Raw genomic sequence first — 15,263 nt, 5'->3', positions numbered from 1 at the left:
AAGTTCTTTTTTGGTTCTTTCTCAATTTGTTTTGGCTTGATCTTCTTTTCTTTTGGGAGACTCGAAATAGCTTCCAGCTGGTAAAATGACATCTCCAGCTAAGACATAGTTATATCTAACACGCAGGGGCTTGACAAAACCGAGGGAGAGAATACAACCCAGGCTGTAAGTCTAGATCCTTTCCATGACACGTATACTTTCTGACATAGTATCTGTAGATACGTAGTCTATGAGTAATTTCCTTATGTCAATGTAACATTAAAAAAGTGCATGGGAGCGCCGCACTCAACACCGGACCAAGATTGGTTCTGCATAATCAAGTCCTTGCGTGGGCTCCCTGCATCTACACTCAAGAAAGTATATGCGGGCACATTTCATAAGACAATTAAAAGGCAGAAGAATGGTTTCATGAAGGTAAAGTCATCTATTTGAAATGCGTGGTAGTTCCATTCAGGTTGTGTTCATAGTCTTTTCAAAGCAAGCTTCGGCATATGGTTTATAAACTGAAATCAAAGTTCTCTTGAGAGCTTTGGCAAGCACATCTCGCTCTAGAACATCCTGTTCGTAATTGAATGCACTTGGATGGAACCCTGGTACCACGCAAACGTCATGGTTCCGATATCTGATGGTCTCGCATTTTCCTTCAAGTGCCCTGTCCAACGAGGAACAAAGAGCCTTTGCCAAGGGATGGTGAACTGTTTGTAGGAAAGAATACTTGGTTTCTCTGCACGCATGGGTGGTACATTGTAGTACAACTATCGCCGGCGGCTTGAATCTTTCCAAGTATTGCTCTATGAGCTCATAGCCTTGAAAGACCATCTTTTCAACTTCCTCTTTGCGTCCACTGCGAGCCATTTTTTCAAACCACTCGTCGCACATCATTGGCAAAATGTCCCATATGGGCACTTCATGCTCAATATCAAGACCAATGCTATCAAAGACTTGCTTAAGCCATCCCAAAGCAGACATCTTGCCGAACATATCGTGGAACTCTCCCGAGTGGAACCTGCATGGATTCAACAATAATGTCACTGGAAGTTGCTGATAACCTGCCATCAATCGGATATGATTTTTCAGACATTTTTCGTCGACATGCAATGATTTCCAGAAATTCTTTGTCATCGAGAAGACGGGGTTATTGGGAAGGATCTGTGTCAGATGAATGGGCGAGTTCAAGCGTGAATCGTGTGCTAGGACCTCAGCAGAGCGCTGTGCTCCCTTCAGAACTTCAACGTCTTCGAAACTCTTGCTTTGCTGCATTTTGAGAATGGTTCAATCTGTATTTTGCGAGTTCAATGCATTTAGATTGACTGACGACCTGGATTTAAGTCTTCCCACGCTTTCGAGCTTTCATGCTTGTTGTATTCTTTAAAGAGATACAACGGAGCATAAGATGCAAGCGTCATTGAATAGTCATTGCATCAACTAAACTCGTCTATCGGATCATTTTGGCCCAAGGATTTCGGATATTTGTTTCCGTACCTACTCGCCACCAAGACTTAATCGTCAAGCAACACATCCAGCTTTTTGGAATGCCGAATCAGCTCAAGAGGTATAAAATTCTCTTGAGTAGACCTCACGAGACACTAGCATTGTTTACTACTTGTCTATATATGAGTGCACCACGTTATATCTAAGGGCTAGTGTCAAAGCTTGACGTATATGCGCTGAGTCAAGGATGCATGTGAGAACAGGGTGAAATGCAAGCCATAGGCTCGGTTCGTGGCAGGATTCCAAGTCTGGCAGCAAAATTCTGCCTTCGGAGGCGATGACTGTGGGCATATATCATCAATATATACGGGGGGCTTGATTTCCCGTGGGTTACACATTGCCGTATCATATGGCATGGGCGCTTTCCGGAAGCAAACGAATCTTCAGGGGCCCGAACACCCCAACGACTCACACCAATAAGGGGTGCATTAATCCTCCGCCTTCTGCTAGTGTGGCCACATTGCTGTGGAAAAAAAAAAGAAAAAGAAAAAAAAAAAAAAAAAAAACACAGACCAAGGAATGCTCCGTTACTACTATGACCGTGGTAAGGTATGGCATTTTATGCAAGCCAAAGAATCCCTGGACGAAATAGCAATGCAGATATGCAGTCCACAGTTATTTTTGCCGTAGAATATAAAGTCACAAGCTTAAGGGGATACATGACTCATTTTAATGCTCTGAACGAGATGAGAGCCTTTGCACCGATAAAAAGGTTTCGAAGATACACTTTTTATCTCCCAACCTCTAAACCACGCCAACTTTTCAACCAAAATGGCCAAGAAACTGGCAATGGACCTCGCCGCAGCAGATGGTTTGGACAATGAAAAGCGAGCACAGCTCCTCGGAGTTATTGATCAGCTCCGCGAGCTGGGAATCAGCGAGAATGTCTCTCTTCCTCAGGTAAGCAGAGTTCTGTTCGTGCGAGGGACTACTCTTAAGAATTTTCATAGCTCGTTGTGGTTGGTGATCAATCAAGCGGTAAATCATCCGTTCTGGAGGGCCTCACTGGTCTTTCATTTCCTGTAGCCAGTGATCTCTGCACAAGATTTGCTACCCAGATCGTTATGCAACGAGTGCTCGCGGGAAATGCAGGAGCAAGAATCACAATCATTCCAGGACCAACTTCGCGACTGGATGAGCTATTGAATCAGCGTCTACTTGGGTTTGAAAGAAGCCTTGCGGCCATGGATTTCGGTTGTCAGGAATTCAAGGATATCTTTGATGAGGTCAGTTTCATGATTGAAATGCGAAAACGAATTCTTAGATTTGGGCAGGCCGCTAGCTGTATGGGTATTCCCGTATCCAAAACCACCGATCTTGAAAAGTTCGACAAAAGGTTCTCTAACGACATCCTTAAGATTGAGCTTTCGGGGCCGAATCATCGGCACCTCAGTGTTGTGGATGTGCCAGGCTTATTTCACAGTAAGAAAACTATGATGAACCTTGAATGCTTGGACTGATCCTTACTGAAGATGCGACAAAATTCCAAACTGAAGAAGACCGGGCAATCATACGTAAACTGATCGAAAACTTTATTACCGATGGGCGTACCATCATTTTGTGAGTCAACTTACTTCGACATCGGCATTCAAGATATGGTCGGCTCATTTTGGCTCTGTAGAGCTGTCATGGATGCTAGAAACAACCTGGCCAATCAGGAACTGTAAGGATATTCTCATGAATTTTAAATGACAAAGACTGATAAACACAAGGTTCTCTATGGCACGTGCCGCAGATCCAGCCGGAAAGCGAACAGTCGGAATCATTACCAAATGTGATGCCCTCCAGGAAGGGGATGAAGCTGGGGTGCGTGTTAAAACCAATATAAAAAGTTTTCGCTAACGGTTAATAAGGTGCTGCGCATCGCAAAGAACCAAGTTGAAAAGCTCACACATGGCTGGTTTGTAGTACGAAACCGCTCCACCAAGGAAATCAATGAGGGCGTGACTATCGAGGGACGTCACCAGGTCGAAAAGGATTTCTTCGCCCAAAACCATCCCTGGAACAAACTACAAGAAGATAGGGTTGGAATTGACGCTCTCAAGTGCTTTCTGGGTCACCTCCTCTACGATCATATCCGCTCTGAATTTCCGGCTGTTATCAAAGATATCGAGAACTTGTCACGACAGACAGAAAAAGACTTGGAACTTCTAGGTTTCTCCCGTCAAACAGCCACAGACCAGAGACGGTTCCTGATGCGCCTCATAAATGCGTATCAATCACAAGTTCACAATGCACTGGGTGGAAGATACGACGAAAATTTAGACACGCAGAGCCCACTCAAGCTTCGAATGCTTGTGCGCAAATACAATGACTATTTTGCACTGCTAATGTCGCGCAAGGGACATGCGAAGATATTTCGTACAGTCGATGGAAAGATTGATTCCGACTTCAAGCGACAAGAAGGAGAGAAGGAGAATATCTATGATTGGATTCGATGTTACTATGTCGACTCTCGAGGGCCGGAGCTCCCAGGTGTCGTCAACCCGGTCGTGATAGAGAACATGTTTCGTCAACAGTCCAGCCCTTGGGAATCGATCGGACAGACTTATATCAACACTATTGTGAAGGTAGTCCACGATTTCAATGATCATGTTCTAGCATTGATTGCGCCTGAAGACGAAGTGAGAACAAAACTCCAAGCACTTCTCCTGCAGCAGAAACAGAGAACTCAACATGAAGCGCTCAACAAGCTTCAGCAGATCCTCAAGGATGAGAGAGGTGGTGTCTTGCAGACTGTGAACCATTATTATGCGGACACCCTTTCGTCTACCCGCCGAGAACGAGTCCTGGCGAGACTCGAAAGTCTTGGTTTTGTTGAAGGGGATCCTTTCGATAGGGAGAAGGTTATGAAAAGTGTTCATCTGAGCAATGATGATCAAGCAGTCTACGATATCCACGACATGCTGAAAGCTTACTACAAAGTAGCCATCAAGCGGTTCACTGACAACGTCGTCATCCAAATCACAGAAAGGCACATATTAGGTGCAGAAGGACCTGTGAAATCCCTGTCGCCGGACTTGATAAGCGATCTTAGCGAGGTACAGTTGGCCGAACTTGCAGGCGAGAATTTTATGACGGCAAGCATAAGGAATGATTTGATAGCCAAAGCCGAGCGCTTCCAGGAGGCTTTGAAGATTGCTAGGGTGGTAGCCGTTTGACTCGACCAATGAACAAATCGGATGCAGGACATATGGTTGAGAACGAAGGAAAGAGATGCCGGAGATTGAAGGACTTAAAACAATGGACTTGGGTTTAGGTATCTGTGCGTTTCCCGCGTCTTTAGTCTTCCTTTTGGAATTTATCTGCTTCCTAAGAAGATCTTCAAAAATATCCATAAGCCGACGAATATCCACATTTACTGATATGAAATCGCACTTATCAAATGCGTCACAGGCCTAATCATATACTGAAATGGGAGATGCGCTCGCAGGGCTCGAACTTCCTCGTGAAGTTTCTCGTTCTGCGAGTGGAGGACGTTCTGGTCGTGCTTCACTTCTAGCAGTTCGTTCTTGGTGGATTGGATGAGCTCGGTTTGGTAGGCGATCGTTTCTTTTAGGCCTTCGATCAATCGGCAGATTTCCCGGGTCGTGACGCGTCCATTGTTGTCGCCGGAACTCGTGGTCTCGGGTCGCGTTGCGGTGGTGTGGCCATCGCTAGGCCGAGCCTGCCTTCTGGTCCGAGGCGCAGCGGTTGGATTAAAGTTGTCCAACGCGTTGGTCGTTATCATTCCAGGCGTGCGAGTTCCAGGCGTGCGAGGGGGCTTGGGCCCTCCCGCATGTGGGTCCGCCATCCCTTCTGTTCGGTACACAACATTTTCTCCGGTACAGGATCCTTTCTCTGGGTGCACTGTCCAATCGTCCGGCTAGTTACCTGCTTGTCCATGAGATCCGCCTGTTGCTGGAAATGGTATGTAGCTTCCTGACTCGGAAACCTCGAAAGTCACGGAACATCAAAGCGACCTGAGACGTTCAACAGTATCATTTGTCGATAGCAAACTTGTCTTTCACACAATCCACTGCATGCATGCTCATTCCTGAATCAATCCAAACAGCGCCAAGAATTGCTTCCACCGTCGTTGCACGAGTGCCCTGTATATTGTGGCCTTTTTGTGCCGGATGCCCGGTTATAAAGTTGACTATCTCAGTCGCCTCCCCTTTGCAGCTCAAAATTTTGTTACGGGCATTTGACTGCAGCATATCGTTTCCGCCTTCTGAGTCTAGTTAGAAGTAGTGATGCGATTGGTGGGTCACAGCGCAACGTGCCGATAGTATCTTCGCTGTTGTACCATTCATCCAAGAGCGAAGTGGACAGAACGGAATCACCAAGAAGTGCCAGTCGCTTGTTGCCTTGGAAGGGACGGGTTCCAGCTGGATTTACGGCCTCTTCTCAAAGTTTAGTGTTATTGAAGTGATAGCCAATTCGATCTTGAAGCTCTTCCATTTTGAGTAGACCTGATATTCGACGTAGGATTCTTGATTAATAACTCAAACCGCGATAAAATATCGTACTACTTATATGTCTCAGCGGGGCAAAACTGGACCCCTCAAGTATCTATCAGGTGTTTAGAAGGGAACAGACAGATGAAGTCATTGACTGAAGACATCTTTTCGTTCTCGGATGAGCTAAATATCACCAACGCTGAATCAGAGACCAGGACCCCAAGAACCCTAGATGAAGGCTTCTCTCTTGACTAGATCCGAGTAAGCAAAAGTGCACCAAGTGTTGCCATGGGGGCATACACCTGAACCCAGCCAGCCCATCATCAAATCTTGATAGTCGGAGAAGAGTGCCTATACTAGTACGGGGACATAGACACCAGTGGTGAAAAAAGGAACTCTATTGGATTGACAAAGAGGAAACAAAAAAATGGCTGAAGTCCTCCAGGATCACACGTGAGAGGTTGAAAGTGACGGGCAGAGCTTGGATTGGTGGTGAAGGATCTTGACGCAAATATTGAACAACAAAACCTGATATCACGCCTATGACAGGCAATCATGAGATCAAAAGCATTCAGAGTTCCCAGTTTCCCACTATGTTCTGCACAAAGACCTGTGGATCAAGAAGTGGCGTAGAAATGGAGGGGTGAATGCGAGACAACGGAACCGAACTCGAGATGGTAGCATTGAACTCCACCCTGGGCCATATAGCTAATTGAAACAATGATCGTCCAGCGCCTTTCATACTTTGCGTGGTAGAACTCTGCGAGAGGATGCCATTTACTTGATCACGTATCCTCCGTAAGTTGCTTAGCATTGACTCGACTCGTGGAAGGAAGAATGGATACTCCTCAACAGCCTCTTCAGTCTCTATATTGAGCTTACTGAGCCGGATTTCTATCCATTCTACCCGATCCAAAAGCAAGAATGCGGACACATAAAGAAAAATATCATCGCCGCAGGTGTCTGGGGATAATGGATTTGGCCCCATCCAGCTGAAGGCGGAGAAATTTTCATAGCTGGGATAGAAAACATATTCGATGACAAAATTCTTCTCGGACCTATGTTGAGCAGGCTCTAGCCATCTGCCGAGCGATGAGTCTGAAGAGACGGTGCTGCGACTTTCTGCAAGGCAAGGTGGCGGTGTCGGCATATTGGGGAATTCTCTCCAGATTGACTCCAGATCAAGATCCAAATCGTAGTCTAGAAAGATCATCAGCGCCGACGTGGAGTACTGAAGAAATATAAACTAACCAATTTGATCAAGCTGCTTCATTGTTGTCATGATTACGTTGACGGAGAAAGTTAATGGAGGTAGGACTGGGGGTTTCATTGGGTCTATATAAACATCAGAATGGCTAGCTGTAGGTATTTCTTGTTCATTTAATACACCAGCTTTTCTAGGCTAGAGCAGCTCGTCGAACAGATGAAGTAAAGAAACCTAGAGAAGCCCTCTCGGTAATTGGCCATGTCCAAGAAAAGTCTATGCTACCCATTGATGTGTTCTCCTGGCGAAAATGCAATCTGTTGATGTGGATTGCCGGTGAGGTGTCGGGAAGGCCCGCTCCACTCATGCCCCACCCGTTGAACTTTCCACCGGTCGGTCCTGCCGGTATGGTTTAAATAAGAACCACACCGGTCACACCGTGTTCTTTGCCCTTATGCCTCGAGACTTGGTCGAACGAAGCTAGCATACCTCTTCTATTCCGGCCGAAACTCATTGCATCCCACTTGCCTGAAACGACTGTCTGTCACTATTCTGCAATGTTCCGAGAACGCCCTGGTGTATAGAGAAGAAGACCTGACGACGATCCCACAGCAGCAGCTCTTGGTGATTGCAGAACTGCTGGAGCCTTTCTTTCTCCACCACCAGCCATTCCTGTGAACTTTGCAGGAAGCGACGTTCCTCTTCCAGGCGTATTTTGCTGGCTGACTTGATCGTGTAGCAGTCCCACAGACACAGATAGAGGTCCAACAGCTCGACAGCAGACGATGATAAGAAAAAGTTATTGTGTTGTTGCAGGATCTGCGTCATATCGCTGGTTAGTGAGCAGGATTCGTTGATCGGAGTTGTCTATTTTTTCGTTAATGCTGGCCAGAACAGGACAACGTAGTATCTGACCTTTGTCCTGCCCGGTGACCCTCGGTTAGAAGAGTCTGTGTCTATCACTTCTTCGGAGCCCTCTTGCAGGCAAGCTGAGTTGTCCATCTGATCGGGAAATTCGCGCTTCCTCTTATTCACTCGTTCTGCAGGAGGATCCATTGAACTGCCGATTCCTGAACTTTGTCGTTACAGTATTAAGACGATCGAGGTAGGAATCAAGGCGTAAGTCTATTGGGCACGGGCACGGGCACATTGTATCCCTTATATCAAGAGCTGGAGGTACAGTGTACAGTAAACTATCTTCTAGGGCTAACTGATTGTAATCGGAGAACAGGTTCCCACCACGCGGATGATAATCACAATCAGCACGCCCGCACTGATCTACTATTATCCACTTCTATGCAGAATGAGAGAATGTTAGAAAATGCCTTGCCATGGGTGAAACCCCAATGCATCTTCAGTAAATCATACCCGCAAGCAACAGCGGGTGTGTGCGGAAACCGGTAAACATCTCGTTGACCGGCTCATTTGTTCGGGTGAGACAATTTTACGAGGGGTTTGACCAGAACGACGGAGAGTATCTGTTTGCGGATTGCTTAATTGATAAATTTTATCATCCCATTCAAATAAAGAACCTAGGATCACCGTAATCTCCAGTTCGTTCACATCTTGTTCCCAAACCCCAGCTTTCCGAGCCTAAGGTACTACCTTCACCCTAAAATTGAGGAATGATTCAATTCGGTAGCTCGTACATAGAATGGAAGGTAAAACAGGGCCAACGCTTATTTCTAAAAGGCTGACAAGGATACAGTATTAGTGCCAATATCTGAATTACAGGCGATTATAAAATCTACTTCTGGAGACTGACGACATGTAACTTACAGGCATGCTTGAAATGAGTTTCACTTTTGAAGACTCTTCTCTTCTTTCTTGAGCTCTAATCTGAACCCCGCTAGTCCATCCTCGATTTAGCTGGTTGCGGGATCTCCAAATGTCTCGTAGCAATAGATTACAGAATTTGAGGTGCTGTAGCTTTCTAGAAACACGGATCCGATTTATCGCCCCGCTCCAAACCACCAGGCTACTTCCTACGAAGATGCAGACCTTAGACTCCAGCCAGGTCATAAAAGGCAAATTTGGGAACATTCCAATTAGTAAGTGGAAGATATAGCCTCAATGAGACGGGACTAAATACTAAATAGTTCAGAGCCTGAATACAACCGGAACCGCTCAACCAAGCATGCCTTCGGAATCTGTGTACTACCCATCCCCCTGATGATGAATAACGCATCATGAAAAAATAAAAGCAAAGGGGTTTAGCAATGGCTCGTATTAAGGTGTCTATGAAAAGGCAACAAATCTGCTTCCCATCTCCGCCCGCGGCCCCCAAACAAATGACACAAAATGCCACCAGCCCTAAGCACAAGGGTGGCTATTGGCGCAACTACTACTGGATCTATGCCTCATAAAGTAGGAATAGTGTCATCTAGTTGCGACCATCTTTTGAGGTCCACCTGCCACATTCAGGCATCATTTCCTTATATGATTGGCGAACCCTCAATTAATCAGAAACTATGTGAGTCACAGCAGCAATGATATAGATATCCTGGTGTTACGCATGTCGCTCCGATGTACCTTATCATGATTAATCAAAGATGACATCTCACGTCGAAAAGACATTCTCTGAGAGCTCCTTGAACGAGTGAGATGAAACGGCGCTCATTTTGCTCGTTCAATCGCTTGACGGCTTCTGGTAACAACAGCAGTCTCCTTCTCATTTTCAGTGGATAGCATTTGCAAAGATAAATCTGTGCCTTGGTTCGACAATCCAATTGTTCAGAGTACTCATCCAAGTCATCTAGAAGGGTTTCAAAACATGTTTTGAAATTTCCCATATCTTGCGCACATCGAGAATCTCCAAGGGTTCTTGCGAAGGCAGTAGCGATGCCAAGTTTTTTGAAAAGATGTTGCCGGGTTTGCGTAACTCGGTGAACTGCAGCATGCCGGATATTGGTGATATTACGCTTCCACCTTATGATTCCATTTGAGCCGAAGGAATCTGAGCGCCTTTCCAGTATTTGAAAGAACTTGGGCAGTTCCATCTCCTCCGGGCAAACCCATTCAAGTGGTTGGCACGTTTGATTTGATAATCGCTGGAGAAATGCAAAACCACATTGCTCTAACCGACACTGCAAGGCTTTCAAAATAAAGTGTTGGGCTTGAAAAGGTACATTGTGCGATCGCAGATTCCCAGACTCGAAAGTGAGCTGTCGGAATCCTTTTGTACTTGAATTAATCCCAAAGTTCTGTGCAAACAAAGCTCAAACTTACTATACTCTGCTTTTGGGATCAAGGTGGCGTGCTTTAGCCTTGATCGTCGGGGGCGAGCCTTCATTAGGATAGCATAGGTTTTAGTGATGCTTTTCAAGTGGAAAATATCCTGTTGGAGGCTTTTAATTATTAAATTTCGGAAACTGTTCACTCTCAAAATTCATAGATGACTGCAGCTTTATATACACCGAAATTTTACGATTCCGATCATTTCGGTGCAGATTGACGTTTATAGACCGCAGTTATGTGCTTGGCAGATAAGCAACGGTCAGGCCCTTGAATCTTCAGCTCTTTTATAAAGCATGGAATTTATGGCTCACGCAATCCAAAGAAGTAAGATACCGGTAAGAAATTCTTACAGCTAATATGGTGAGTTCGCAACCGGTCGACATGACGTTCAGGGTCCTCTGGTGCTGTACAGACCAATGGCTGTTTTGCCCAAGATGCACTACCAATGGTATTTGAAATTCACCGGCTACCTCTCATGGTATGGCTATTGGAATGTTCTCGGGGAGGAGGTGTATTGTTGATCTGTGTAACTAGCATCTGTTTACACGTATCTCTCCGTTGTCCACAATTGCAGTCCCTTCCATGTCTTACTAAATAAACAAGGAAATGACAGATATGCCATAGCTGGTATGTAACTGGAGCCGAATTGAATGATATGAGTCCCGGTTTAGAATTCTGCGTATGATAAGGGGGCGTTGAGCTCCAATCCTGGATTTAGTCACGTCACACATTCTGAGGGCATGGGTATCGTCCATTGCGGTAAATAAACTGTAATAAAGCAACTGCTCTTAGATTAAGTTTAAAAGCAAAAATATATTCTATACTTGAGGGCGGAGGAATGGTGCGGTCGCTGTGTAAAAGACGTTTGATGGTGACGAATCACATCTGCTCATCTTGTATTCTACCGTCAACCAGTGTTATAAATTCTGGCCTACCTGCTATCAAAACCACTGGCCAGGCATCGTGATTACCATGCCCAACTACGAACTCCAAAGTCTGCGCGACTCTGCAGTTATCACCATCATCGACATTTTCGGATTGACCTACTTTTCTCTCTTTATCCTCCAATTTCTTCTGTTCCATTTCCCATCATCTCCAAATGCAATCATCAGTTCGCTCTCTGTCATCTCCTTTAGCGGCGGTGGTCTATTGTGGTATTTATCAAGCCTAGTTTACCGAACAATATCTGCGTTCCAGGGAGACGGTGCAGCCCAGTGGCAAAAGCTCGAGTTCAGTGGGGCTTTGATCCTTATCTGGGCGTCAACGGTTCCGACTATGGTCTTGCAATTCACCACACAGCCTTCCATCCAGCTTGGCTATTTGTTCGCATTTACCCTAGTCGCCGTTGGAAACTTGGTGGACTTTTTGCTTTGCGATCCCACCATCTCTACAGCGCGAATTAGGTTCCCTTACCATTGCGTCTCACTGGGTCTGCTATCACTGGTTCCAACCGTTCACGCCCTGACCGGGTCGCTGTCAAGTCCCCCGCCGCTGGCGATGGAACTTGGTCATTTCGCAATTTGTACCACGATCGGTGCTGCAATCTACAGAATCCAACCACTTGAGGCTATTGGGGTATTCAGTAGTTGGCGGTCTAGCCTCTATGTGATGCACTTGGTTTTGGCATACAGTGCTGTGAGTTACTCTAGAGTCGTATTGGAAACGGCACTAGGCTTTGCCCCTTGATTTCGGGCATGCGCATTTATGAACAAGAGATGATAAATTTGTTCCCGAATCATCCATTGTTCTTCCGAATGCTTTTCAATTTACAGGTGGCCTCCGGTTTCCTATTAAATAGCCTATCCGTGATGCTGTAGTGTATCAGAAATATATGAATCTGCATCATTCTCATTGTAGCACTACATTAAAGGTGCGAGCCATGAATGGACTACCAGAACCTGCCACCTTGACTTGATTAGCAAATTTTGGTTATCAATTATCATGCCTTTCTTGCCTCACTCTTAGTCCCTGGATCTCTGTGATCATAATTTTACTTGCAGGCTCTCAGTATTGTAATTTGCAAGAGCATTGCCTTTTTACAATCCTTTTTCCGACCATCTATTACTCTCAAACAGGTTCCAATGACATTTCTTTCTTGATCTGAACGGCTCTTGATTTAATAGAAACGAGAATTCATCTATTATATGCTTGAAATCGATACATGTCACACTTCTCAAGAAGGATCAAGTCTCCGAAAGGGCAACAGAAAGGCTAATAGTCCAGGGTAGAACCTCGCAATAGTGTGGCTTAGTGATTCTGATATGAGGGCAACACAACATCACCAACCATGATTGTCTTGCTGCTCGGCTCTTCCAATCCAGTTTTGGCTGCACTAGTGGAAATTGCCGTATATCTACCGAACAGGGTTTTACCATCGACCTTTCGCATCTTGGCGAGTGCAGCAAGAACTTCATTGCGTCGCAGGCCCATCGACTGGCTGACGCATAGCATCTGACAGCGCAGGCACGGATCAAAAATATCAAAGCGAAGCTGGTCTTGTCCAATGCAAACAGACGACCACTTATCCTCAATATAGGGTTGTTCTGCCCTCTCCAGCTCAGAGGGTTGCTCTGCCACAACAATATTGCCCTGGAATGCATCTGCTGCAATAACCTTGCTGAGACCAGAGGCTTGCTCGGTGTTGGCCTTGACAATTTCATTCAGACTATTGACAGACGATCTAGAGACGATCAAAGTGGACGTCTCGCTAGAAAGAAGCAGATACTTCTGACCAATTTTGCGCTTAGATCGATGAGTGGACGAAGCTTCCCTAGTAAAACTCCGAAGTCGATCTTTCCAAGTGCTGGCAAGTTGTGGTAGCCGCATGTCCAGACTTGGATCCTGTGAGGAGAAACGTGCGAGGGTACAAGGTACACCTAGAACCTGAGTGAAGAACGTTGAGACCATGGGCGAGGCGTAGGCACGAAGACACAACCTATCTCTGTAGGCACTGGCCGACCCTTTTTGACAACTCAAACGTACCGGAGTAGTCATCAGAGTCATGCAGTTGTCGTTCCAAGCTAGAGGAAGTTCGAGGCTTAATTGATCATTTGGGGCATCGCATGTGACGCGCAGTATGTCACGATCAATATCGAGAAAGGGACGAACAAGAGCCATCTGTGGGTGTTCCGTTCGCTTGAGCGGAACACCAGTCTCATGATGAACGAGGTGCCATTCTTGATCCCATAAAAGTCCATCTCTTTTGATCTCCCAGCGCCTGCCTTTGGGAATTTTGAATGCGCCACAACCCTTGATGGGAAAGATTGTCAGACTTTCAACATAAAACTGAGGAGTTATATTCTCATCCATGTCAGGGTTCAGTGAAAGGATATGGGGACCTTTCTCCACATAAAACTCTTCGATAAATTCAATCAACGAGTCAATATCCTTTTGGTTGGTCATTGCACCCAAACTGACACGCAGGATGCCGGTCGGTCGACCGCCTAATATATCGTGGTCATCACCGCATCGTAAACCGGCAGCGTAATGATGCCGCAGCTCTGCACCCAACCATCCAAGAGACCGGGCCGTTCCTCCCGGGTTGCAAACTGATCCGGAACGCAGTTGGATATTCTTCAGTGTTGCTAGTTTTTCGACCTCGGTCTTAGGAATCCACTCGTCTCGACTGTTTCTGAGATTGAACGCGATGATCGGGCCCTGAAGCGCTTGGTTTCCATAATCTGATTGGTAGATCCGACAGACCTTCTTGTCGTTGAAGTGTGTCAAAGCAGAAAGTCGATCATAAACTCGTTTGGCGAGGAACCCAGTGTGAGCAGAAATATTTGCCATTGAACCGTAAAGACGTTCGTGCGTGTCCATGGCGGCATCCAGCGCAATAATGCTGTGAAAAGGAAGAGTACCGTCTTCAAGTTGCTCATGGATCGTGGCTTCTTTCTTCGCATGCCATTGCGCTCCGGAAGCTATCACCATATCCACTGTCCCCCCACCGAAGAACTTACGCCGTTCAAGAATGCGGGCAGCGCTTTTTCGGACAATCAACGCTCCTAGATCAGGAAATCCAAAAATCTTGTAAAAACTTAGTGCCGTAAAATCCGGTGCAGCATTTGCATTTCCTAGGTCGAGAGCAGCGGTTGACACAAATGAGGCGGCATCAAGCAAAGTGAACACATTCGCTCCTCCACCGACTGCGGAACGGATCTGCTCGCACCATCGTAGAGGGAGACGTCGACCGTTCATATTAGACTGGGCCGGAAAAGCAAACAGCCTGGGCGCTCTCGACTGAGTTTTGCCTAGCTCGGCGATCCAAGCATCCACATCGGCATCATGGAAACATTGATAACCCATCTTGGCGACCTCCCGTACACCGATAACACTGGTATGAGAATCAATATGATAACCGTACCAGAAACCTCGTGAATCAGAATCCTGAAATGAGTCTGCAACCAGTTTAATAGCCGCAGTCGCATTTGCCACAAACACCACATCAAACAAGTCGGGACTGGCATTGAAGAAATGGAGAACCCGTGATCGTACACGCTCTGTGCGCTGTGTAGACAATTGTGATGACACGGACGTAGAATGAGGATTTCCGAATAGACTGGATTGCATATCATGAGAGAACGCTGTGATCGATGACTTGGCATAGACAGTTGTGCCGGCATGATCAAGATAAGTTGTCTCTGTTGCCGCGGGATATAATAGTTAGTATAAGTAGATCGAATAATCTCAAGTATGGGGTCTTACGATTTAGGAGAGGATACTCTTGCTTGCGGAGGGCATCCACATCAAGATAGTATCCTTGGCCATAGCTGCCATGCCTGCATTTCCCAGGACCACTGTCCGTCATAATTGATGAGATGGATGGAAGTGAGCACTTCAATGATGGTCAAACACCCAGTTGTACACAAAGGTCTCAATCGATTGACAAA

At 46.0% G+C, this 15,263-nt stretch overlaps 5 protein-coding genes across 5 annotated transcripts; 1 reads left to right on the top strand and 4 right to left on the bottom strand.

The window, feature by feature from the left end:
- Positions 1-450: 450 nt before the first annotated feature.
- Positions 451-1,260, bottom strand: N7511_004312 (uncharacterized protein; the record flags this gene model as incomplete). The annotated part of the gene is made up of 1 exon (XM_057126737.1): positions 451-1,260. One exon carries the CDS (start codon positions 1,258-1,260, stop codon positions 451-453), a length of 810 nt encoding a protein of 269 aa, XP_056985627.1.
- Positions 1,261-2,262: 1,002 nt separating this feature from the next.
- On the top strand, positions 2,263-4,652 carry N7511_004311 (dynamin family protein; the record flags this gene model as incomplete). The annotated part of the gene is made up of 6 exons (XM_057126736.1): positions 2,263-2,391; positions 2,442-2,913; positions 2,964-3,051; positions 3,113-3,154; positions 3,204-3,297; positions 3,345-4,652. 6 exons carry the CDS (start codon positions 2,263-2,265, stop codon positions 4,650-4,652), a joined length of 2,133 nt encoding a protein of 710 aa, XP_056985626.1.
- Positions 4,653-5,471: 819 nt separating this feature from the next.
- On the bottom strand, positions 5,472-5,876 carry N7511_004310 (uncharacterized protein; the record flags this gene model as incomplete). Its single annotated transcript, XM_057126735.1, has 2 exons — positions 5,817-5,876; positions 5,472-5,710 (listed from the first exon to the last, which is right to left on the bottom strand). Exon 2 carries the CDS (start codon positions 5,688-5,690, stop codon positions 5,472-5,474), a length of 219 nt encoding a protein of 72 aa, XP_056985625.1. The 5' UTR covers positions 5,691-5,710; positions 5,817-5,876.
- A 628-nt stretch (positions 5,877-6,504) lies between these two features.
- On the bottom strand, positions 6,505-7,965 carry N7511_004309 (uncharacterized protein; the record flags this gene model as incomplete). The annotated part of the gene is made up of 2 exons (XM_057126734.1): positions 6,505-7,133; positions 7,662-7,965. The coding sequence occupies 2 exons, from the start codon at positions 7,963-7,965 to the stop codon at positions 6,505-6,507; spliced, it is 933 nt and encodes a 310-aa protein (XP_056985624.1).
- A 4,656-nt stretch (positions 7,966-12,621) lies between these two features.
- Positions 12,622-15,181, bottom strand: N7511_004308 (uncharacterized protein; the record flags this gene model as incomplete). Its single annotated transcript, XM_057126733.1, has 2 exons — positions 12,622-15,014; positions 15,079-15,181. 2 exons carry the CDS (start codon positions 15,179-15,181, stop codon positions 12,622-12,624), a joined length of 2,496 nt encoding a protein of 831 aa, XP_056985623.1.
- Between the last annotated feature and the right edge of the window lie 82 nt (positions 15,182-15,263).

Source organism: Penicillium nucicola, assembly GCF_028828085.1.
Source record: "Penicillium nucicola strain IBT 29836 chromosome Unknown utg000003l, whole genome shotgun sequence".
Taxonomy (NCBI): Eukaryota; Fungi; Ascomycota; class Eurotiomycetes; order Eurotiales; family Aspergillaceae; genus Penicillium; species Penicillium nucicola.
This window is presented reverse-complemented; position numbering and strand designations above follow the sequence as displayed.